This window comes from Leptodactylus fuscus, chromosome 5, assembly GCF_031893055.1.
Source record: "Leptodactylus fuscus isolate aLepFus1 chromosome 5, aLepFus1.hap2, whole genome shotgun sequence".
Lineage (NCBI taxonomy): Eukaryota > Metazoa > Chordata > Amphibia > Anura > Leptodactylidae > Leptodactylus > Leptodactylus fuscus.
Genome location: NC_134269.1, coordinates 6,634,470 through 6,658,165, shown reverse-complemented (window position 1 = coordinate 6,658,165; position 23,696 = coordinate 6,634,470). Strand labels below are relative to the sequence as shown.

The 23,696-nt window shown below is 44.3% G+C and overlaps 1 protein-coding gene and 1 long non-coding RNA gene across 3 annotated transcripts in view; one reads left to right on the top strand and one right to left on the bottom strand.

Moving 5' to 3' along the window:
- The window catches only part of LOC142202337 (uncharacterized), a 652,408-nt gene that overhangs the window by 93,112 nt on the left and 535,600 nt on the right, over positions 1-23,696 (bottom strand). Inside the window, exon 1 of one of the 2 annotated variants that reach the window (XR_012716074.1) lies at positions 4,717-4,763. The exons of the other annotated variant lie outside the window; for it this stretch is intronic. This is a non-coding gene — a long non-coding RNA (uncharacterized LOC142202337). Of the gene's footprint in view, positions 1-4,716; positions 4,764-23,696 lie in introns of those variants that run through there. 2 annotated transcript variants of the gene reach the window in all.
- LOC142202356 (olfactory receptor 2A12-like) lies at positions 12,850-13,755 on the top strand. Its single transcript, XM_075272442.1, has one exon. The coding sequence runs from the start codon at positions 12,850-12,852 to the stop codon at positions 13,753-13,755; it is 906 nt and encodes a 301-aa protein (XP_075128543.1).

Genomic DNA, 23,696 nt, shown 5'->3' with positions numbered 1-23,696 from the left:
CTAAATCTAATGTCTGCACCTTCTCCAGAATTAAAATAAAGGCAGCGTTTAACTTTGAAATAGCACTGCACAAAGGAAGATCTTATCAGCTTGTCTCATGACATGCTACTAAAAAGTGTCATTTGTGTATCTTAATGTAAATATAGTTGTAAAAGCTTTTTGGGTTTTAGGCACTGCCAAGTTATTTATTACCACCCGCTCCCTTATAATGATGATGACGCCAAAGTCACTGTGGGTGTTCAGAGCTCACAGCTTAGGTTGACATTTGTCTTGCTCTCTGTCGGTACCAGCTGTCTTTTTGGATACCGTAAAGTTATGTTGACTTTATTAACAGCTATAGAAGCTTTAGCCAGGTTGTGACGGTGTGTAACCCTAACAACACTAAGTGGGATACACATTAATAGTCAGTCTATGTACGCTAAACGTATCACTGAAGTAATTTTTTTCCCTCTCCCCTAATATAAGAAAGGAACAGACATTAGACCTAGACCGGGGTTCGAGGCTTGTAAAAATCCAGTATTATTTGTTCTTCATGATGTGAAATATGTGTTGAAAAGCAACCCAAGATGAAGTCAGCCATGTGTGCCAGTGTGTTACTTGGCATGCCTTTGCTGGCCCCAACTGTAAGGGTCACTCTCCATTTCCTCCATTTTCCACTCCCCTTCACACCATTTGTGGTGAAGCAATGGAATGCACTGAAGTGCACCCTCTAGCCTCGTGTGGGACAGGGACATCAGATGCCACTCCAACCCCCTCGTCTTCCTCCGCCAGCCAACGGTGCGAAGATGAGAGGAGTGTGTTCTGAATGTTTTCTGCCTAGCAGAGGCTAGTTCTCACTTATGAAAATGGCCCCACTTTGCACCAACAAGTTGAAAAACGTGGACCATGCGTGGACCGTGTTTGAGTCTGGCAAGCTCCAGATCTGCTACCAGGTTCCAGCCATTATCACAGGCGCAAAAATGCCAGGCCCCAGGTGTAGCAGGGAAAAAAAAAATGCCATCTCAGCCAGGATGGCATCCCTGACCTCGGAGGCACTGTGCTGTCTGTCCCCCAAGCTGATCAGTTTCAGCACGGCCTGCTGACATCTCCCCATGCCAGTGTTACAGTGTTTGCCGCTAGTAGCTGGGGTGGAGGTTGCAGCATCATAGGGTTTCAGTCTACTCCTGCCATGAATTTTGGCCTGGGAGAGGAGATAGGCCACCCCAGTTTGCACCCGGGGACCAGACTCCACCACATTCACCCTGCCTGTCATTAAAGATAAGCACTGCAGCATCCCTGACCACAGGCGCTTGTCCATGTGTCGGTGGTCAAGTGGACCTTGCAGAAAAGCGCAGAGCTCTGGGCCCGACTGATGTTATGGGACACATGCAGGCGCAAGGCAGGGACAGCACACTAAGAGAAGTAGTAACGGCTAGGCCCAGCATAGGGAGGTGCCCCAGCTGCCATCTGCTGACGGAAGGCCTGGGTATCCAGAAGCATAAACAAACACCAACATCTCCAGGGCCAGCAGTTTATCGATGAGGCTGTTAAAGGCTTGGGCATGGGGGTGGGTTGTGTTGTACTTCTGCCTGCAATGAAAAGCTTGGGAGATGTGGAGTGGCTGGGAAGAGGCGCATGATGGTGCAGGCCAAAAGGGCGCATGAGGGTGAACTCCCCAATGTGTCAGAGATAGGTGTGTAGGTGTCCTTGCATCATATACTTGCACCATATTTGGCTTTGGAAGTTAATTTTGTGCCAAAAAGCGGTTAAGACAGCGATCCCTCAGCTACTCCCGTTACACTGTCTATTGAAGTTACCATCTGTGGAAGTGGACCACCACTTCTAAGATCACAAAGGAAGTAGGCAAGAGATGTGCAGTGCAGAAAAAAAGATGAAAAAATAAGTGTAGGCAGTAGAGCACAGAGGGATCGGAGAGGACAGAGCTGGTGTCGGCCAGGTATTCCCACAACATGCGCCTATACTTGTCCCTCCTGGTGACACTAGGCCCCTGAGTTGCAGTAATTTGTCCAGGGGGGGGGGGCATTAACGTGTTCCAGACCTAGGAATAAGTCTTCCAACAGGGTAGAGTTTTGCATGCCTTTGCTTCTACCCACTGTTTTTGCTGCTTAGCTTCCCTCCACATCTACACTGCTTTCACCCCTAAACATCACCCCAGTTTATGCCTTTGCTTCTACCCTGTTTTTTTGTTGAATTAGTTTCCCTCCACATCTACACTGCTTTAGCCCCTAAACATCACCCCAGTTTATGCCTTTGATTCTACCCTGTTTTTTTGTTGAATTAGCTTCCCTCCAAATCTACACTGCTTTAGCCCCTAGACATCACCCCTGTCCATGTGGGGTCGGTGGCCTCGTCATCCACCAACCCCAACAATTGCGCACTGCCCCTTTACTGCAAACCGCACATGACCACAGCTTGCCCTGATGGCAACTGTGTCTCATGATCCCCACTGAGGTCCAGACAAGTCGGTGGCGGGTCCAAAACCCCAAAATTGGAAGGAAATGGCGGATGCTGCAGTATTTCTAACACCTGTTCCTGGTGCTCGGGCCTGGTCTGTGTTGTACCCTGCACCCTGCTTAACGCAGCTGCCATATCAGGAGTTGTGCTGAGCGCATGCTAATGTTTCATGTCCAGTGCAATGGATGGGATGGGATTTCACATAAGTCTGCCACCCATGGCCACTCATGGTTGAGCAACTGAGGGAGTTGACTTTGACGAACCCGAGGGTTTTGGAGTTGGAACTACATCAAAGGTCTGTGCTGCTCACACACTCTGCTCAACACATGATATGTTTAGTGCCAGCAGTGTGGAGACGTCGCACAACAGCCGTTGTTCCAGCAGGTACAGGCGTTGTAGGAGTGCATAGAGGCTAGCAGCGGCAACTATAGACTTTAAAAACTATCCGCACAAGCGCCACACTTTCACCAGTAGCTCAGGAACATTGGGGTACCTTTTTCAAAAGATTAGCAGCAATGAGTTAAAAACGTGGCCCAGGCATGGAATATGTTGCAGGCTGCCAAGCTACAGAGCCGATCCCAGGTTACGGCCATTATCACACATGACAACATGCCTGGGCCCAGGTGCAGTGGCAAAAACCACATTGCCGTCTCATCGAGGATGGCATGACTCACTTTGTAGGCAGTGTGCTGTCTGGCCCCCAAGCTGATGAGCTTCAGCACGGCCCGCTGACGTCTCCCCACACCAGTGTTGCAGCGTTTCCAGCTCGCAGCTGGGGTCAATCTAACAGCGGAGGAGGAGGAGGGTGGTGTTTCAGCCCTCCTCCCAGGAATGTTTTGTGGGGAGACAAGTCAGGAAAATTCTTGAAACAGGGGAGAGTTTTGCATCTTTGCCCTTGCTGCCTATGGACATCCCTTTGCCTCTAGCCTCCATTTTCCCTGCTTTGCTTGCCTCCACGTCCACACTGCTTTTGCCCCTAGACATCACCCCAGTCCATGCCTCTGCTTTTACCCCCAGTTTTTTATGTTTAGCTTGCCTCCACATCCACACTGCTTTTGCCCCTACACATTACCCCTATCCATGCCTGTGCCTCTAGCCATAACTCTGCCACCCATGGAAACTCATGGTGAAGAAAGTGAGGGAGCTGACTCTGAGGAACCCTTGGGTTTTGTAGCTGGTACTCCATCAAAGGTCTCTGCTGCTCACACACCCTGCTCAACATACAGTATCTAGGGTTTGAGCGTGTGGTGACCTCGCACAACAGTAGGTGCTTCAGGCAGATGTAGGCCTTGCTGGAGTGTATTGCGGCTAGCTCCAGGTACTGTAGACTTGGGAAAGTGGGTGTCCAAGTGCCCCACTTTCACCCTTATCTCTGCTAATTTGGGGTATGTTTTTAAAAATCGTTGCACCACTAGATTGGACACATGGGCCAGGCATGGAACGTGTTGGAGGCTGGCAAGCTCCAGAGCCCTCCAACAAGACAAAAAAGCCTGGCCCCAGGGGCAGCGGGGATAAACAAATTGCCATCTCATCCAGGATGACATCCCTGACCTCAGAGGCAGTGTGCTGTCCGTCCCCCAAGCTGATGAGCTTCAGCCCGGCCTGCTGACGTCTCCCCACACCAGTGTTGCTGCGTTTCCAGCTCGTAGCTGGGGTCAATCTAACAGCGGAGGAGGAGGGTGGTGTTTCAGCCCTCCTCCCAGGAATGTTGTGTGGGGAGACAAGTCAGTCTACCACATTTTGCGACCATGCCTCAAGTACATTCAACCACTGTGCCAAGATTAAAAGTTAGCGTCCCTGTCCGCATGCACTTGTCCATTCATAGCTGGTCACGTGGAACTTTTGGGCAAAGTGCTGAACTTAGGGACCGCCTCATGTTTGGGGAAAAGTGCTGGTGTGGACGGCACAGTGAGGTGGCGCAGTAGCCAGCAGGCCCAAAAAGGGCAGAGTGTCCACAAGCCGGGAACACAACATCTCCTGGGCCAGAATTTTTGAGATGAGGCCGTTGAAGCCTTGGGCATGTGGGTGGGTTGTGCTGTACTTTAGCCTGGAATGAAAGGCCTGGGAGATGGGGAGTCGCATTGCAAAGTGTGTAAACCACACTCAGTTTGTCCTCGACCTATACATTTAGAAATTATCTCCCCCAGCGAGGAACGTGGCCTCGATGGGGGAATTTTTCTAAGGAAGCTAGAAAAGAGGGCATCTTGGGCCTTGCTGGCTCAGGCCTAGCTTCTGTCATGCAGGTGTCTTCTGCCTCTGGACATCCCTTTGCCTCTAGCCACCTTTTTCCCTGCTTAGCTTGCCTCCACATCCACACTGCTTTTGCCCCTAGACATCACCCCAGTCCATGCCTTAGCTTGTACCCCCAGTTTTTGCTGCTTAGCTTGCCTCCATATCCACACTGCTTTTGCCCCTAGACATCACCCCAGTCCATGCCTTAGCTTGTACCCCCAGTTTTTGCTGCTTAGCTTGCCTCCACATCCACACTGCTTTTGCCCCTAGACATCATCCCTATCCATGCCTCTTCCCCTAGCCATAACTCTGCCACCCCTGGAAACTCATGGTGCAGAAACTTTGGGAGCTGACTTTGAGGAACCCTTGGGTTTTGTAGATGGAACTCCATCAAAGGTCTGTGCAGCTCACACACCCTGCTCAAGATATGGTATTGTAGGGTTTCAGCGTGTGTGAATGACGGACAACAGCCTGTGTTTGGACAGATGTAGGCCTTGCTAGAGTGTTTTTAGGCTAACAGCAACTCCTGTACACTTGCAAAAGTGGGCGCACAAGCGCCGCATTTTCAACAGTAGCTTCGGTACATTTGGGTATGTTTTCAAAAAACGTTGCACCACTAGGTTAGACGTGGGCCAAACATGGAACGTGTTGGAGGCTGGCAAGCTCCAGAGCCGCTACCAGGTTCCAGCCATTATCACAGGCGTAAAAATGCCAGGCCCCAGGTGTAGCAGGGAAAAAAAAATGCCATCTCAGCCAGGATGGCAACCCTGACCTCGGAGGCACTGTGCTGTCTGTCCTCCAAGCTGATGTGCTTCAGCACCGCCTGCTGACGTCTCCCCACACCAGTGTTTTAGCGTTTGCCTCTAGTAGCTGGGGTGGAGGTTGCAGCGTCGTAGGGTTTCAGTCTACTCCTGCCATGAATTTTGGCCTGGGAGAGGAGATAGGGTACCTCAGTTTGCACCCCGGGACCAGACTCCACCACATTCACCCTGCCTGTCCTTAAAGATAAGCAGCATCCCTGACCACAGGCGCTTGTCCAAGTGTCGGTGGTCAAGTGGACCTTGCAGCAAAGCGCGGAACTAAGGGCCCAACTGATGTTGAGTGACACGTGCTGGTGCAAGGCGGGGACGCCACACCGGGAGAAGTTGTGACGGCTAGGGACGGCATAGTGAGGTGCCACAGTTGCCATCAGGTCCGGGAAGGCGGGAGTTTCAACAAGCCGGAACGCCAACATCTCCTGGGCCAGCAGTTTAGCGATGTTGGCGTTCTAGGCTTGCGTGGGTGGGTGGTTAGCGGTGTATTTCTGCCGGAGCTCCAATGTCTGAGAGATGGTGGGTTGTTGTAAAGAAGCGCCTGATGGTGCCTTTGATGGTGCAGGAGAAGGAGATAAGACAGAAACAGGAGAGGATGAAGGAGAAGTCAACAAAGTGGCGGAGGCAAATGAAGTGATGTCCTGGCTCGTCCTCTGGAGTGCATCGCCAGCACTGTGAGCAGAGGCAGTGGCATGAACGGCGGGCGACGTTTGTCCTGCCGTTGCTGCCTGCCACTGATTCCAGTGCTTGGATTCCAAATGACGGTGCATTGAAGTGGTGGACAGGTTGCTCTTCTCAGGGCCCCTACTCGATTTCGAGAGGCAAATTGTGTAGACGACACTATATCTGTCCTCGGCGCATTCCTTGAAAAAACTCTACACCTTCGAGAAACGTGCCCTCGATGGGGGAGTTTTTCTGGGCTGGGTACAAAAGGGAACATCTTCGGACATTCCGAGTCTGGCCTGGCTTCGGCAAAGCAGCTGACCTCTGCCTCTGGACATGTCTCTGCCTCTAGCTACCCTTTTTGGTGCTGCACCTGCCTCAACATCCACACTACTTTCCCAGCTTGACATCCGCCTTGTCCAGGTGGGGTCGGTGTCCTTGTCGTCCACCACCTCCTCTTCCAACTCCTGTCTCGGCTCTTCCTCCTGCACAATGCGCATGTCAACTGGCTGCCCTGACAGCAACTGCGTCTCATCGTCGTCGATGAGGGTGGGTTGCTGGTCATCCGCCACCAAATCGACCGGAGATGGAGGAGACTCTAGTGTTTGAGCATCTGGACACAGATACTCATCTGTTAGGTCCGTGGAATCGCGAAATGGAGGGGCAGGTTGCGGTACAGTCAAAGGAAGGGAGAACAGCTCTGGGGAGCAGGGACAGTTGGGGTTATTGTTCTGGGAAGATTGGGAATTTTGGGTGGAAGGAGGACAAGACTGTTGGGTAAGAGGAGGTAGAGGCTGACTGGCTGGTGGACAATGTGCTTTAAGCGTTATCCGACAGCCATTGCAAGACCTGTTCCTGGTTCTCGGGCCTACTAAGGCTACTAAGGTTAATGTTGAACTTTTGTGCAAAGTGCAGAACTTAGGGCTCGCCTGATGTTAAGGGACACACGCTGGTACAAGGCTCAACTCACCCTAAGTGCCAAAAACACTGCTGGTGCAAGGCTCTACTCATGCCAAGGGCCTCAATCTCTGCTGGTATAAGTGGGATTTCTTGCCTTATAAATGGGGTTGGGACCATCAGTTGTGTTGTGCAGAAGTCAGGTGGATACACAGCTGATAGTCCTACTGAATAGACTGGTAGAATTTGTATTATGGCAAGAAAAAAGCAGCTAAGTAAAGAAAATCGAGTGGCCATCATTACTTTAAGAAATTAAGGTCAGTCAGCCTGAAAAATTTGGAAAACTTTGAAAGTTTCCCAAAGTGCAGTTGCAAAAACCATCAAGCACTACAAAGAAACTGGCTGACATGAGGACCGCCCCAGGAAAGAAAGACCAAGAGTCTGCCTTCTGGCTGCCTTTCAGTAACAATGATAGATGAATGCGGTCAAGTATAGGGATAATCGGGAAAAAAAAAAACTTCTTCCAAAGTGCTCTGAACCTCAGACTGGCCCGAAGGTTCACCTTCCAACAAGACAGTGACCCAGGATCACAATTTTCAGCATCACAATAAGGATTTCACTTTTCTGTGGACAATACAAATTTTAGTTTTATTTGTTTTTTGTTCCCTGCACTTGTTTTCTCCTTCCCTTATTCCTAGAGTCACGGCACGCTTTTACTTATTCTTCCATGTAAGGGATTATTTTCTGCAGGACAAGTTATATTTTGTAATGACATAATTTAATTCTTTATAAAATGTAGTTCAAAAAGGAATAAAAATAAGTATAGGATAAAATAAAAAAAAATAATTTTCGCTTAGGTTTTATGGATTTCATTCTTACTGTGTTCACGTTTTGTTATAAGGGAATGGCTATCTTCTGTGAGTGAGGACAAATCCTCTATACCAGAATTCTTAGTAGATTTATTTTTTTTTAAATAAAAAAAAAATATATATATATATATATTCCATATTCTAAGATGGGTACAGTAAAAAGAAATCCAGTGGCAACCAAAATAATGGAGCTCACTTGGTTTCCATTGGCTTCGCAATTTCATCATGGCTGCCCAATCCCAACAAGGTGTTAGTGACTTACTAAGGGATTCCACATGCACCTATCTTGGCACATTCTCCATCATTGTTGATACAACAGGCCCATCACATCCCTAAGCCCAAAGACCTTGTGCACAGCACTATATTATACAATGTATCAGTTTTTATCACTTTAAGGACAAACTTCTGTGGATTACCAAACAAAACTCTCTTAATACTCCAGTTCAAGAAGATATTATTTTCTTACATGCAATCACGATGCTTCGGTGCAATGAATTCGCTACCATTGCTAAACTGCTGAGAGACCACCATCATACCCCCTACAGGTGAGGCATCTCTGTAAAGCTTGTGGTCTCCAAAAATGTCTCTAAGTATTTTATTGACTTATCGACTGCAACATATCACCTCCTCAAGGTATGGGGCCTTCCTCTGTCAGCTTCAGTTCCAGCTTCTTCAGTGCAAGAACATTCTACCTCTACAGTGAAGTCTCCAGTCGTGAATATAGAGTGGCAAGTGGTGACCCAATGTTATTCCTCCATCGCCTAAGTATCCTAGTGACTGGTGGATTATTTGAGCAATTTATACATATACTTATACTTTATGGGTACAGTCTATGTTGTACAAGTGAAAATTTCTTCCCCTGTACAGACCAACTTTGACCTTCTCATGGTTTATCTATTACTTATTTTTTTTTTAGATATTATGTTCTGTTAGTTACCAGTTGTTTGTTAGATTGTCCATTCCCTCCATTTTCCTACCACTGGTGTTTCCAACTCTCACAGTAGGACCATGTCCCCTTCCATAGTACTGTCCTCCTGATACCATGATAATATCCGGCAGCCCCACCTGTCATTAGAGCCCCAGCTATAGCCATACCAAGAGGGTTTTGTTTCAGCAATGCCACTATAACGTTGATCATGACGTTAGATGCATTATTTTGATTTGCCTTATTAACAAGGTCCAATATACTTCGGGGTATCTCCTTACACCAAGCACCCGTCAGTTCAACGTACTTTGGTTTTTGGCCCAGCATAAAAAGGAACATATGGTCCTTACTGAGGTCTTCCTCTCTGGGTATTAAATTAACTTACATGTCTCCCCAGCTATATTCTATAAACTATTTGCTCATTTTGACACCTTGGAAAAAGAGACATCGGATCTTCTTAAATTTGAGCTGCCATGAATCGGACATATTGCAGCTATAAATATCATTTATTCCGAAACCTCTTAAGATTCCTCTTATATATTCCTTATATTTAAACAAAATTCAATGTATCCTTCTATACTATATGTGAAGAGAGGAAAAAGACACCGAGCGCTCTAAGCGTAGTAGATCTGTTAAAATGGTGGTAGACAATATTCATTAATATTAATTTAGACCAGTTGGCCTCTCACCTGAAGGGTTGTGGGATATCACAACCCCAATGTGGATTTAAGTTAGTAAACAATCCAGGTGAGAGTGGCAGCAGAATCCACGATGTACCAGAATCCTGGAGAGAAGACAGTGGAAGGCAAGAACCAGAGGTTCAAGATGAAGTGGAAAAACTGCGCTCCCTGGTTGTTGATAGATAGTGACACAAAGACCAATTGTCCACGTATGGGTTTATTAAGAAACAAAAGTACGACGCGTTTCGGACCTTCAAGGGTCCTTCTTCAAGTGCAAGAACAAAGCTTGACACGTCAGGCTATATGCATAGCTGTCCATCTAGCCTGACGTGTCAAGCTTTGTTCTTGCACTTGAAGAAGGACCCTTGAAGGTCCGAAACGCGTCGTGCTTTTGTTTCTTAATAAATCCATACGTGGACAATTGGTCTTTGTGTCACTATCTATCAACAACCAGGGAGCGCAGTTTTTCCACTTCATCTTGAACCTCTGGTTCTTGCCTTCCACTGTCTATACTATGTGTGGAAAGGTCACAAGGCCAGGACAAAAAGGCACCTGCTATACCACCTTATTCCTAAAGGGGTTCTCGGTTTTCCCCCGTATAGAGTCATATTACCGTACCTCTATACCAGACCAAACAAGACATTGTCTTACTCCCCATATCTCCAAGCAGTGGATTCAAAGAAAAAAAAAAACCTTGCTTTCTCGAATATTGACTAGACTCCTTCTTGTGGACTACAACCTGAAAAAGAATCCCTACCATGTGCTATTTCTCACAATTAAGGTGACTCTAGCCTCTTGGTAAAACATGGTGGTTCTTTGGACTATTTTCTCTCTGGATTTCTGATCTCCATATACCCACACTTCAAAACCAAATACCACCATCGCCATCCCGAAGTCAACGAAGGAGCACAACCCCAGAGAGGAATGGCATCTTCCCAATGATTCCTCAATTCGGCGAGACCCTTTCACCCCATCCAGCAGACTATCCATTTGTTTTGCACCTGGAGATTTCCAGAACACTGTTATACAGATGGTACATGACCCCACAGAGGCTGACATCTATCTATTCCACATTATCCAACTTATGGAGGAGATGCCAAACCTCTAGGGGATCGATCCTTCACATTTTTGGGGGTTATGCTATTACTTGACCCTTTTAGGCTAAAAGATATATTCATTTCTAAAGTATTTCAATACCAGTTCTCTCTAAACCCTGAAATATCATTGTTGGATCTCTCTATATTCCATTAAAGTCTATGGGTCCTGTTTTTACGGACCTGAGGTCACCCCGGACATAAGTAGACAACTTAGTGGGCTATTGAGGGCTTTGTGGATCTTTGCTTTCAGGTAGTACTATTCAGGTTGTTGCATGAGCCCTATGTTTTATAAGTGTCAGTCTTTGTAACAGATGATAATTGATGTTATTATAGAGGACTGGACTGGACAGTATATGTCTTATATTACTCACATACTGATGTAGCAAAAAATACCTTGCCACTGACACATCTTATCACAGAACTTAAGAAACCTTAAAGATGAGTGAACCTATTCGAATCAAACCAATTTTTTTTTTTTTTTAATGTAGATTCTGAGCCCCACATAGAGCTCACAATGTATATTTTTTCCCTATCAGTATGTCTTTGGAATATGGGTTGGAAATCCAATCAAACATGGGGAGAACATACAAACTCCTTGCAGATGGTTTTATGCCCTTGGCGGGATTTGAACACCAGGACTTCAGTGCTGCATGGCTGCAGTGCTAACCACTGAGCCACCGTGTGGCCCCCGAATCAAACCAAATTTGACCCAAATTTTGCAAAAATTTCAGCCGGCACCCACAACTGTTGGGGTTTGTCACCCATGAAACTCCTCAGACTCCAGAGTATAATAAGGAGGACCAGGGCATAAACGCAGAGTCCAGAGGGTCCCCGATGTCCTCTTCCAGCCTCTGGCTTATGTCACTCACCCCATAGTCATCCTGAGGTCTGTTATTGAAACTCAGTAGTCATGTGGAGTGCCCTGACATCATGGTGCTCAGGATAAGTGAGGCAAGGTGGGAATATCTGTTTGTTGTCTTTACTCACCTCCACTGGATCTCCATATATTATACTTTGAAGTATGAGGAGACCTCACAGTATAGTAATAGCAGTTCTGGATCGCCCTGAACATGGAGGACGTCCTAGTGCTGCCTGTTTTTATGAACCCAGAGATATACCAAAGAATCAAAAATAGTTTGATCTATCGTTCTTGTATGTGAAAAAGGACAACAATGGACAGCACGTGATCCCAAAATAAACAGAGATGTGAGTGAGACTTAACCGAGATCACCCCGGACACAATTGGACAAACTAGTGGGCTACCTAGAGCTTTGGGGATCTTGTTGTTAGAAGAAAAAATACTATATAGGTTGTTATATGAGCCCCATGTTTTATACGTGTCACTCGTTAACCGATGAGTGATTGATGTTATTGTAAGACATATACTGTCCAGTCCTCTATATTACTGATATTCCATCTCACAGATATTGGCATCACTTGTACATAAGAGTTGGTTTGGATCCAGTGATTTATTAATGGGTGAGCCATTGGATGAAGTATAAAGGGTCAGCTACAGTTACAGTTAGACTCCCGCATATAATCCGGTGTCATGATGGATTGTTAGAATTTTATTCAGCTCATTACATTACCGGTTATTTTTCATGATCCGGAGGGACAAGCCGATAATTGTCAACATTTCTCTTCTATGTTCCCCAATGAACCTGATCAGCAGACACTCAGGAGACAATGACGTGGCCCCTTGTCTCCACTATGACTGTATATTGTGTGTATATACAGCTCGGTTTATTATCATTCATATTACATGTATATGTAATGTCCGTCCACTCTGTTACTCTGTATCACATCGCATCTACTAAACTATCTGTACATTTGTGTGTGATCCTGTGATCTAGTCTTCTGGAATATTCTGACATTGGTATAGAAAGGATGACAATGAGAAAAATGCAAAGGGGCCCCTCTATTGCTGGATTTTTATTTATTTTTTTATTTTCCCAGTAAATTCTGATTTAGTTGTTTTGTTTTTCCCATGCTAAACTATTTTAATTTCTGATGTAATATTAGCAGTGTAATTCTCTCTCCCCCCCCCCCCCCCCCACTATAGAGCTGAGCAGGAGCAGAGCTGTATCTGGCCCCGTCCACTAACAGTGCCAGGAGGTGACCGGATAAGCTTGTGGTGTCACTGATGGTAGGTCCTCAGTATCATAAACACTGTTGGAGCTAGAAATCCTCTCTGTAATAACTACTCTTACTTTCATCCTTATGGAGAACAATCTGACTGTGGTCACTGAGTTTTTCCTCCTCGGATTTCAGGTCAGCCCGGGTTTATCATATGTTCTGTTCTGTTCTCTCCTCATTGTTTTTGGTGTTACAATATGTGGGAACCTCCTGATCATCACCCTGGTGTCCTCCAGCAAGATCCTCCACACCCCAATGTACTTCTTCATCTCACAACTCTCCATCAGTGACATCTTGGTGACCACAGATATTGTCCCCAACCTGCTCCACATACTACTGAATAATGGGACCACTGTTACTTTTGTTTCCTGCCTGACTCAGTATTATTTTTGTAGTGCCGCAGAAGCAACTGAGTGTTTCCTCCTCACGGTGATGTCCTATGATAGATATGTGGCCATCTGTAATCCCCTCCGTTACACCTTGATAATGAATAAGGTCTATTGTGTGAAATTGGCCGCCACCTGCTGGTCTCTGAGCTATTTTGCTGCAATCATTAGCATCTACAACCCATCAATGTTAAAATTTTGTGGACCAAATATCATTGACCATATTTTCTGTGACCTTATGCCATTACTAGACATCGCCTGTTCTGATATCTTCATTGTTCAACTACAAAACTACCTTCTGAGTATTCCAGTACTTATCACCCCGACCATAATAATCCTGGTATGTTATGGGAATATTATAGTCCCCATCTTAAAGATCCCATCCAACATGAGTAGACAGAAAGCCTTCTCCACCTGTAGCTCCCACCTCATTGTGGTCTCCATATTCTACGGGACCATGTTCAGTGTTTATGTTGTCCCATCTAAAGGACAATCATCAACCATCACTAAGATCCTCTCCCTGCTATATACTGTGTTTAATCCACTGGTCAACCCCATTATATACAGTCTGAGGAATAAGGACATTAGTAAAACTGTAAAATAACAAATTCATAAATGTACACATGGCTAGTAGAGCGGAGTATCATAATGTGCCGTAATTTGGCACAGCCTCTATTTATATCAGATTGTCTTCTCTGTATCTGGAGCATGTATGGACATCTTTTGACTCTGTCTTATGGTTATACTGACAGCCGCTAGTAGATTGGGGAGGTGTGTGGGGGAGGGGTACAATTACTGCCTTCCAGTAACAATCATACAATAAGGATTCTATTTTTTAGGCCAATACCAATTATTTCCTAGAATTCTTTTTATACACTATTTAAACAATTGCAAGTTTTGTTTGGTTTAGTTTTTTCCTACATTTATTTTTCCTTCCCATTCTCCTAGAGCCATATCACTGTTTTCCGTATTTTCCATGTGATGGATTATTTTCTGCAGGACATGTTTTATTTTGTAATGACACCATTTAATTCTTTATATAATGCACATCCAAAATAACTATGGTGTTGAAATAAAATAAATAATTTAATTCTGGCCCAGGTTTTATGGATTTTGTGTACAGACCTCCATATCTTCACGTATGACAAATAATTGTGCATCCAAAGTCCCTATAGTGGTGCCAAAGCATTGCAGATAGTGCAGAGAAAGTAGTTTTTATGAGGTCAAAATGGAGAAGTTGTATAAAACAAAGTCACTATGCAGTTTGAGATGAACACCTTGAGAAGTATAAGAACTTCCTCGATATTCCCTATTCCTCTTGTAGCCATTCTTGGTTTGGGCCCAAAAAAATCCAGCAAAATCTATAATAAAAAAAGCTGCCTTTCCGCAACATGGGGCTTCAGCCTAAGTTTGCTATACCTGGAGTCATACCGAAACATAGAATACAGGTGTCAGGATTCGGGGACGCCACGGCCTTCCTGCTATGCAGTGCATGCCCCGGAGGTGTGTCAGAGACTCCTCTGGCTGTATTTAGTACAGTAAGGGGTTAAATTGTCTCCTTGGTGTCGGCTTGACTGGTAGGCTGTCTGGCCAGTCATTCCTATCTGTGATGGGTGGGGTTGTATCTCTGTTCCTATTTAACTCCCCTTCCCCATCTTCATTCACCTGCTATAGTTTCAAAATAGTTTGCTACTTCCAGGTTCTCTATACCTTTATCTGTACACTTGCTACAACCCTTAAGCTTTGCTTTCCCTTACCCGTCCTGTTCCCTGTCTGTTTAGTTTCCTTGTTTATTTCAGTATTCTATTGCTCCCCGATATCCACCACTGGTCTCGCCTGACTACTCTTATCAGCTATTATTCTCTGTTATCTACCACTACTAGTAATACTTGGTTTGCTTCTTTTAGTACATCTCAGCCCACTGTTAGGGTAACTATAGGGAATCTATTGTAGGGTCCTGTGAGGGGCGTCCTTGTAAGGATGTTACTACTCTGAGCTTAGGCAGGTTCAGTCAGGGGTTCTGTTAGGGAAGGTTTCCTCCCACGTTACTGGGTTTGCACCCAGCCGTAACCAATCCAAGTCAGAGGTTGCAGGGATGTCGGTGACTCTCCTTTGTAAAAAAAAAAAAAAATCATATATCCAATAAATTTATGCCCCTGTTGTTGATTCCTCTCCCCCCCCAAAAAATAAATAAAATAATAAAAATATATATATATATATATATATATATATATATATATATATATATATATATATAGGTCCAAATACTTTTGCAAGGCACTGTATGTTGGCTCAGATAACTTTGACCAAGATCCCCGACCTTCATCAGCCACTTAGGATTGTGGCTTATTCACTATCACTGTTACGAAAGGCCAAGTGTTGAGCCCTACAATATAGTATAATAGATCCAGCTACAAATCCAACAAATGGACCCCCCATATAATCCTGTGTCATAATTTATTACACTTTTATTCTTCTAGCCCCAATACAGATTATTTTTCATAATACCAAGTACCAAAGGGACAAACCAATAATTGTCAACATTTCTATTTCTATGTTCCTCAATGGACCTGCTCACCAGACACTCAGGAGACAATGACGTGGCCCCTTGTCTCCACTGTGACTGTATATTGTGTATATATACAGCTAGGTTTATTATCATCTATATTACATGTATATGTATTGTCCATCCACTCTGTTACTATGTATCATATCGCATACAAAAGAAGCTGTAACATATATGTGTATGACATTGTATTCATGAGCCTTCTGGAATATTCTCATAAGGGGAACAAGGATAATTCCAGAGAAGGCAAATTCCTCTATAGCCATATTGAGTGACTTATATAGAAATATGAGAGCAGAACATGTAAGTACATTGTCATACGAGTATAGGGTAACACTGGCGGACACCCAGGGCCCCTCTAGCTGACTCTGAGGAGGTTTCTTGTTTCCTTTTAATTTTCTGATTCTGACCTTTCTTATGTTGTAACATAACTGTATTTTTTATGTTTTTTATTGGATTTTGTGGGATTATTTGTATAGTTAATCTTCTTTATTCCATTACTTGTGTATATCTCCTACAGATATGACTACATTCTCTTCACCAGAGGTATAGGCTTGTATCCAACAGGTATAGATATAGTGTGTGCTGGGGCAGCTCTTATTCTTCGTATAAGGACCGCTCTGTCATATAAGCCCAGACAATGATAAAGGACACATGCCATGTCTAATATTTTGCATTAAGCACCAGAAGCTTCAATTTACTGCTTTAAGGAGTCCTTTACTCCAACGATATAGCTTTTCTGGCACTACAAGTTGATTGGATAACAAAGACAATGGGAGAAAGCTAACATGGTCTCTTCTAAGTATTAGGATGTTTTATTGACCCCGGATCACTAACCCTGATGTTATTTGTCTCCATGATCCTCAGAACAGAGAATATAACATATCCGCATCTTCTCTCATCACTATAGATTTTGTCTAATTTAGGAATCCCACTTTAGTATACTCTATTATGTAGTTCATACAGTGAATGCCATATGTAAATAGTTTTTCCAAGATTTGGAGCAACCACGTATAAAAGACTGTCCTTGGCACTATCAGTCCCCTTTCCATTGTGTGCCAGGGATTGCAGTACCAGTAGCCATGAGACTTTCATGGCCACTGAGACCAATCAGTAGCCTCAACGACCCCTGGTAAGGTACAGGGGGTGTATGTTAGTGATGTCACCCCTTCCTTACTTAAGACTGCAGAGGCCAATGATTGATCTCTGCTGTCATAAAAGCATCATGGCTTATGGCGCAATAATCCCTGGCACGTAATGGAAATGGGACAATGGAGAACCCAGGGACAGGTGAGTATGCCTTATATTCTTTAACACCCACTTGGACATCCCCATTAAGTTCCTCATTGCTTGACCAAGTTGGAAGGGAACTACCGAGATCATCACTCATTTTGGAACAGCTATCCTATCCTGTATTATATTAGCAACCCATTATTATGTGGTGTCTCTGTGATGTCCCTGTACAGAAATTTTACATTTTCTGCCAGGTAAGATTACAGATTACAACAGATAGATAGAGGTTTTAGAAAGGGGAGGGGGCTTTGATCAATCTTTGAACAAATAGTTTGCCAGAGAATACATTTTACCACAGAGACACGATACCTCTAGTCCTACAATTCACCATCACTTAGTTATAATAAGGCCTAGTTAGAATGACTTGATGAATTGTGTATAATTATTTTTTTTTAATATAATGATACAGTCCTATGAAAAAGTTTGTGCCCCCCTATTAATCTTAATCATTTTTAGTTCTAAATATTTTGGTGTTTGCCATGTCAGTCTGATCTATCTAATAACTGATGGACACAGTAATATTTCAGGATTGAAATGAGGTTTATTGTACTAACAGAAAATGTGCAATATGCATTAAATCAAAATTTGACCGGTGCAAAAGTATGGGCACCTCAACAGAAAAGTGTCAGTAATATTTAGTAGCTCCTCCTTTTGCCTCTAGTCGCTTCCTGGAGCTTTTAATCAGTTCCTGGATCCTGGATGAAGGGATTTTGGACCATTCCTCTTTACATAACAATTCAAGTTCAGTTAAGTTTGATGGTGGCCGAGCATGGACAGCCCGCTCTCAAATGATCTGAAAACAAAGATTGTTCAACATAGTTGTTCAGGGGAAGGATACAAAAAGTTGTCTCAGAGATTTAACCTGTCAGTTTCCACTGTGAGGAACATAGTAAGGAAATGGAAGACCACAGGGACAGTTCTTGTTAAGCCCAGAAGTGGCAGGCCAAGAAAAATATCAGAAAGGCAGAGAAGAAGAATTGTGAGAACAGTCAAGGACAATCCACAGACACCTCCAAAGAGCTGCAGCATCATCTTGCTGCAGATGGTGTCACTGTGCATCGGTCAACTATACAGCGCACTTTGCACAAGGAGAAGCTGTATGGGAGAGTGATGAGAAAGAAGCCGTTTCTGCAAGCACGCCACAAACAGAGTCACCTGAGGTATGAAAAAGCACATTTGGACAAGCCAGCTTCATTTTGGAAGAAGGTCCTGTGGACTGATGAAACAAAGATTGAGTTGTTTGGTCATACAAAAAGGCGTTATGCATGGCGTTAAAAAAAAACAGCATTCCAAGAAAAACACTTGCTACCCACTGTAAAATGTGGTGGAGGTTCCATCATGCTTTGGGGCTGTGTGGCCAATGCCGGCACCGGGAATATTGTTAAAGTTGAGGGTCGCATGGATTCCACTCAGTATCAGCAGATTCTTGAGAATAATGTTCAAGAATCAGTGACGAAGTTGAAGTTACGCCGGGGATGGATATTTCAGCAAGACAATGATCCAAAACAACGCTCCAAATCGACTCAGGCATTCATGCAGAGGAACAATTACAATGTTCTGGAATGGCCATCCCAGTCCCCAGACCTGAATATCATTGAACATCTGTGGGATGATTTGAAGCGGGCTGTCCATGCTCGGCGACCATCAAACTGAACTGAACTTGAATTGTTTTGTAAAGAGGAATGGTCCAAAATCCCTTCATCCAGGATCCAGGAACTGATTAACAGCTACAGGAAGCGACTAGAGGCAAAAGGAGGAGCTACTAAATATTACTGGCACTTTCCTGCTGAGGTGCCCAGACTTTTGCACCGGTCACATTTTGGTGTAATGCATATTGCACATTTTCTGTTAGTACAATAAACCTCATTCCAATCCTGAAATATTACTGTGTCCATCAGTTATTAGATAGATCAAACTAAAATGGCTGCTGCAAACACCAAAATATTTAGAACTAAAAATGATTAAGATTAATAGGGGTGCCCAAACTTTTTCATAGGATTGTACAATTAATTAGATATGAGCTATGCTACAAATTCAATAAATTGTATCCATATTTCTTGTAGGAGAACAATCTGACTGTGGTCACTGAGTTTTTCCTCCAGGGATTTCAAGTCAGCCCAGGTTTATCATATGTTCTGTTCTGTTTTCTCTTCTCATTGTTTTTGGTGTCACCATATGTGGGAACCTCCTGATCATCACCCTGGTGTCCACCAGTAAGATCCTCCACACTCCAATGTACTTCTTCATCTCACAACTAGCCATCAGTGATATCCTGGTGACCACAGTCATTGTTCCCAACATGCTTAAGATGCTATTGAATAATGGGAGGACTGTTACTTTTTTGGGTTGTTTGACTCAATTTTATTTCTGCTGTCTTGTGGAAGCCTGTGAGTGTTTCCTCCTCACAGTGATGTCCTATGACAGATATGTGGCCATCTGTAATCCCCTCCGATATACTTCTATTATGGTAATGACCCATTGTATGAAATTGTCCGCTACCTGCTGGATTCTCGGCCTATTCATTGCTTTCCTTAACATCTACACACCATCAACATTAACATTTTGTGGACCAAATATCATTGACCATGTTTTCTGTGACCTTATGCCATTACTAGACATCGCCTGTTCTGATACCTTCATTGTAAACCTACAAATGTACTTACTGAGTATTCCAATACTTATCACCCCGACCATAATAATCTTTGTATGTTATCGTAATATTATAGTCTCCATCTTAAAGATCCCATGCAATATGAGTAGACAGAAAGCCTTCTCCACCTGTAGCTCCCACCTCATTGTGGTCTCCATATTCTACAGGACTCTGTTCAGTGTTTATGTTGTCCCAACTAAGGGACAGTCATCAAATATCACTAAGATCCTCTCTCTGCTATATACTGTGTTTACTCCATTGGTCAACCCCATTATATACAGTCTGAGGAATAAAGATATTAGGAAAGCTATAAAAGAACAAATCCATAAAAGTTCACATGGCTCGCAGAGCGGAGTATCATAATGTATCAAAATGGAGTCTCTTATATAGCAAACGCCTTATGTATATCATATTTGTCTAATGGTTTTATATAGGACTGGAGTTATTTATTGATTTATTATAGTGTCATAGGTAAATATCATCATTACTATTTTACATCACATCCCTGGTTCCACCACTTCAATTCACTACAATCAATAACCCAATAAGAAATCTATCTATATATACTCATTCACATCTTCTATATAACATGTTATCCCTTAGCTCATAATGCAATTTAGCATGTAAAAGCCCTTTATATAGGTAATTACAAATTGTTATAAATCCCTCTTCCAAAAATATATCATCTTGGAAAATTGGATTCATTTTCTTTAAGGGATTTAATCATTTGAATCCCATTTTTTCTCCCTAACACCACTCCTCTACTCCTTCCTTTAGAAGCCTTCTCCGGGCCCCCCCTTCCGTAGATCTCCCAATTTTGTTCCATATGTAAATTAGTTTTCTCGCAGCACTGTGTCCCCAATGCTGTGAGAAAACTACCCAGCAGTGTCCTCTGTCTTCTGGCACGCCTCCCAACAATGTCTTCTTCCATTGGCTTCTTCTGGATTTCAAATTCATGCATGTGCAGTCGGCTCTGCCATCGGACAAAGCCAACTGTGCATATATCTAGCCATTTTCTTGTAAATGTTGAACAGACAGGGGAAAAAGGAAATCATAAACCTTCCAATAAATCACTGTAAAATAGACATTCCAAAAGCATACCAAATGCAATTACTGACCCGGACTAACAGCTCCCAGGAGATGAAGCGAGCGCACGGCTGTGTCAACCTTCCGGCAAGAAGCGCTACAGCAGTATATTCAGCGATGAGAAAAAAACTGACATCCAGCGCTTCCAATCGAATAAAAATACAATCTTCCTTTATTGAAATCCAATGAATTAAAATGTGACAATTCCAGACATCTGGTGGTACAGCTTGATGCAAAAAAATTAATGCTAGCTGACGCATTTCGAAAGCATGTCTCTCTTAGTCATAGCTCATAGCTTGTGGTCGCTTACACAGTACGGTTGTGTAAGCGGACACCCCCAATGCTGTTTGAGCGCTGGGAAGTGCTGTGATAAAACTCATTTACATACCGAAGAAAATCGGGATATCTATGGAATGGTGGCGTGGAGAAGACTTCTAAAGGTAGGAGAAGAATAGTCTTTCTTAATGCTATTCTTACCTGTTAGGGAGAAAAAATGGCATTCAAATGATTGAATCCCTTTAATTTACTCTACGCTGTACAATTAGCAGAAAACCAACATTGCAATAAAAAATCTTCGTTAAAATAAATAAATAAAAAATCCAAACCTCCTGCCACCTCCAACTTAAGAACATTGAATCCGCTCCTTCCTTACCCCTGAAACTACAAAGATGCTCGTCCATGCCCTCATAATATCCCACTTAGACTACTGCAACACCCTTCTGCCTGGACTCCCAGCTAACACCCTCGCCCCCCTCCAGTCCACCTTAAACTGCGCTGCTCCCTTAATCCACCTCACACCCCGATCTTCATCGGCTGCTCCCCTCTGCCAGTCCCTCCACTGGCTACCTATAGCCCAGCGAATTGAGTTCAAGCTAACATACAAAGCCATCCTCACCTGTCCCCTCCATATATCTCTGACCTCATCTCCCGCTACCTGCCCACACGTAACCTCAGATCCTCCAATGACCTCCTACTCCGCTCTACTCTCATCCGCTCCTCACACAACTATCTCCAAGATTTCTCCCGTGCATCCCCCATACTCTGGAACTCCTTACCACGACACATAAGACTGACCCCCACAATCACAGGCTTCAAGAAGGCCCTGAAGACTCCCCTATTCAGGAAGGCCTACACCCCCCAATAACACTATCACCTCACCACCATCTGTACAGTCTCCCCCTCTCCTTCTGTCTGAAACCCTCTTCCCTCATAGAAAACACATTGGTTAAAACATAGAAAAAATCTATACAAACTTGGTATCCCTGAAATCATGCTGACTTATAGAATAAAGGTGTTATGTCATAAAAATAAAACCCATAAGAAAATCGCACAAATTCAGTTTTTTTCCCAATATCATCCCATTCTCAATTTTGTTTCCCGATTCCCAGTACATTGAACAGAATATTAAATAGTACCATTATGAAGTACAATTTTTTTCTACAAAAATGAAGCCCTGTACTCCTCATTATTAGAGATGAGCGAACACTAAAATGTTCGAGGTTCGAAATTCGATTCGAACAGCCGCTCACTGTTCGAGTGTTCGAATGGGTTTCGAACCCCATTATAGTCTATGGGGAACATAAACTCGTTAAGGGGGAAACCCAAATTCGTGTCTGGAGGGTCACCAAGTCCACTATGACACCCCAGGAAATGATACCAACACCCTGGAATGACACTGGGACAGCAGGGGAAGCATGTCTGGGGGCATAAAAGTCACTTTATTTCATGGAAATCCCTGTCAGTTTGCGATTTTCGCAAGCTAACTTTTCCCCATAGAAATGCATTGGCCAGTGCTGATTGGCCAGAGTACGGAACTCGACCAATCAGCGCTGGCTCTGCTGGAGGAGGCGGAGTCTAAGATAGCTCCACACCAGTCTCCATTCAGGTCCGACCTTAGACTCCGCCTCCTCCGGCAGAGCCAGCGCTGATTGGCCGAAGGCTGGCCAATGCATTCCTATGCGAATGCAGACTTAGCAGTGCTGAGTCAGTTTTGCTCAACTACACATCTGATGCACACTCGGCACTGCTACATCAGATGTAGCAATCTGATGTAGCAGAGCCGAGGGTGCACTAGAACCCCTGTGCAAACTCAGTTCACGCTAATAGAATGCATTGGCCAGCGCTGATTGGCCAATGCATTCTATTAGCCCGATGAAGTAGAGCTGAATGTGTGTGCTAAGCACACACATTCAGCACTGCTTCATCAAGCCAATACAATGCATTAGCCAGTGCTGATTGGCCAGAGTACGGAATTCGGCCAATCAGCGCTGGCCAATGCATTCTATTAGCCCGATGAAGTAGAGCTGAATGTGTGTGCTAAGCACACACATTCAGCACTGCTTCATCGGGCTAATAGAATGCATTGGCCAGCGCTGATTGGCCAGAGTACGGAACTCGACCAATCAGCGCTGGCTCTGCTGGAGGAGGCGGAGTCTAAGGTCGGACCTGAATGGAGACTGGTGTGGAGCGATCTTAGACTCCGCCTCCTCCAGCAGAGCCAGCGCTGATTGGCCGAATTCCGTACTCTGGCCAATCAGCACTGGCTAATGCATTGTATTGGCGTGATGAAGCAGTGCTGAATGTGTGTGCTTAGCACACACATTCAGCTCTACTTCATCGGGCTAATAGAATGCATTGGCCAGCGCTGATTGGCCGAATTCCGTACTCTGGCCAATCAGTGCTGGCCAATGCATTCTATTAGCTTGATGAAGCAGAGTGTGCACAAGGGTTCAAGCGCACCCTCGGCTCTGATGTAGGAGAGCCGAGGGTGCACTTGAACCCTTGTGCACCCTCAGCTCTGCTACATCAGAGCCGAGGGTGCGCTTGAACCCTTGTGCACACTCTGCTTCATCAAGCTAATAGAATGCATTGGCCAGCGCTGATTGGCCAATGTATTCTATTAGCCTGATGAAGTAGAGCTGAATGTGTGTGCTAAGCACACACATTCAGC

Excerpts from the sequence above, each read along its gene's own strand:
- LOC142202356 (XM_075272442.1), top strand. The coding sequence starts at position 12,850 with ATGGAGAACAATCTGACTGTGGTCACTGAGTTTTTCCTCCTCGGATTT.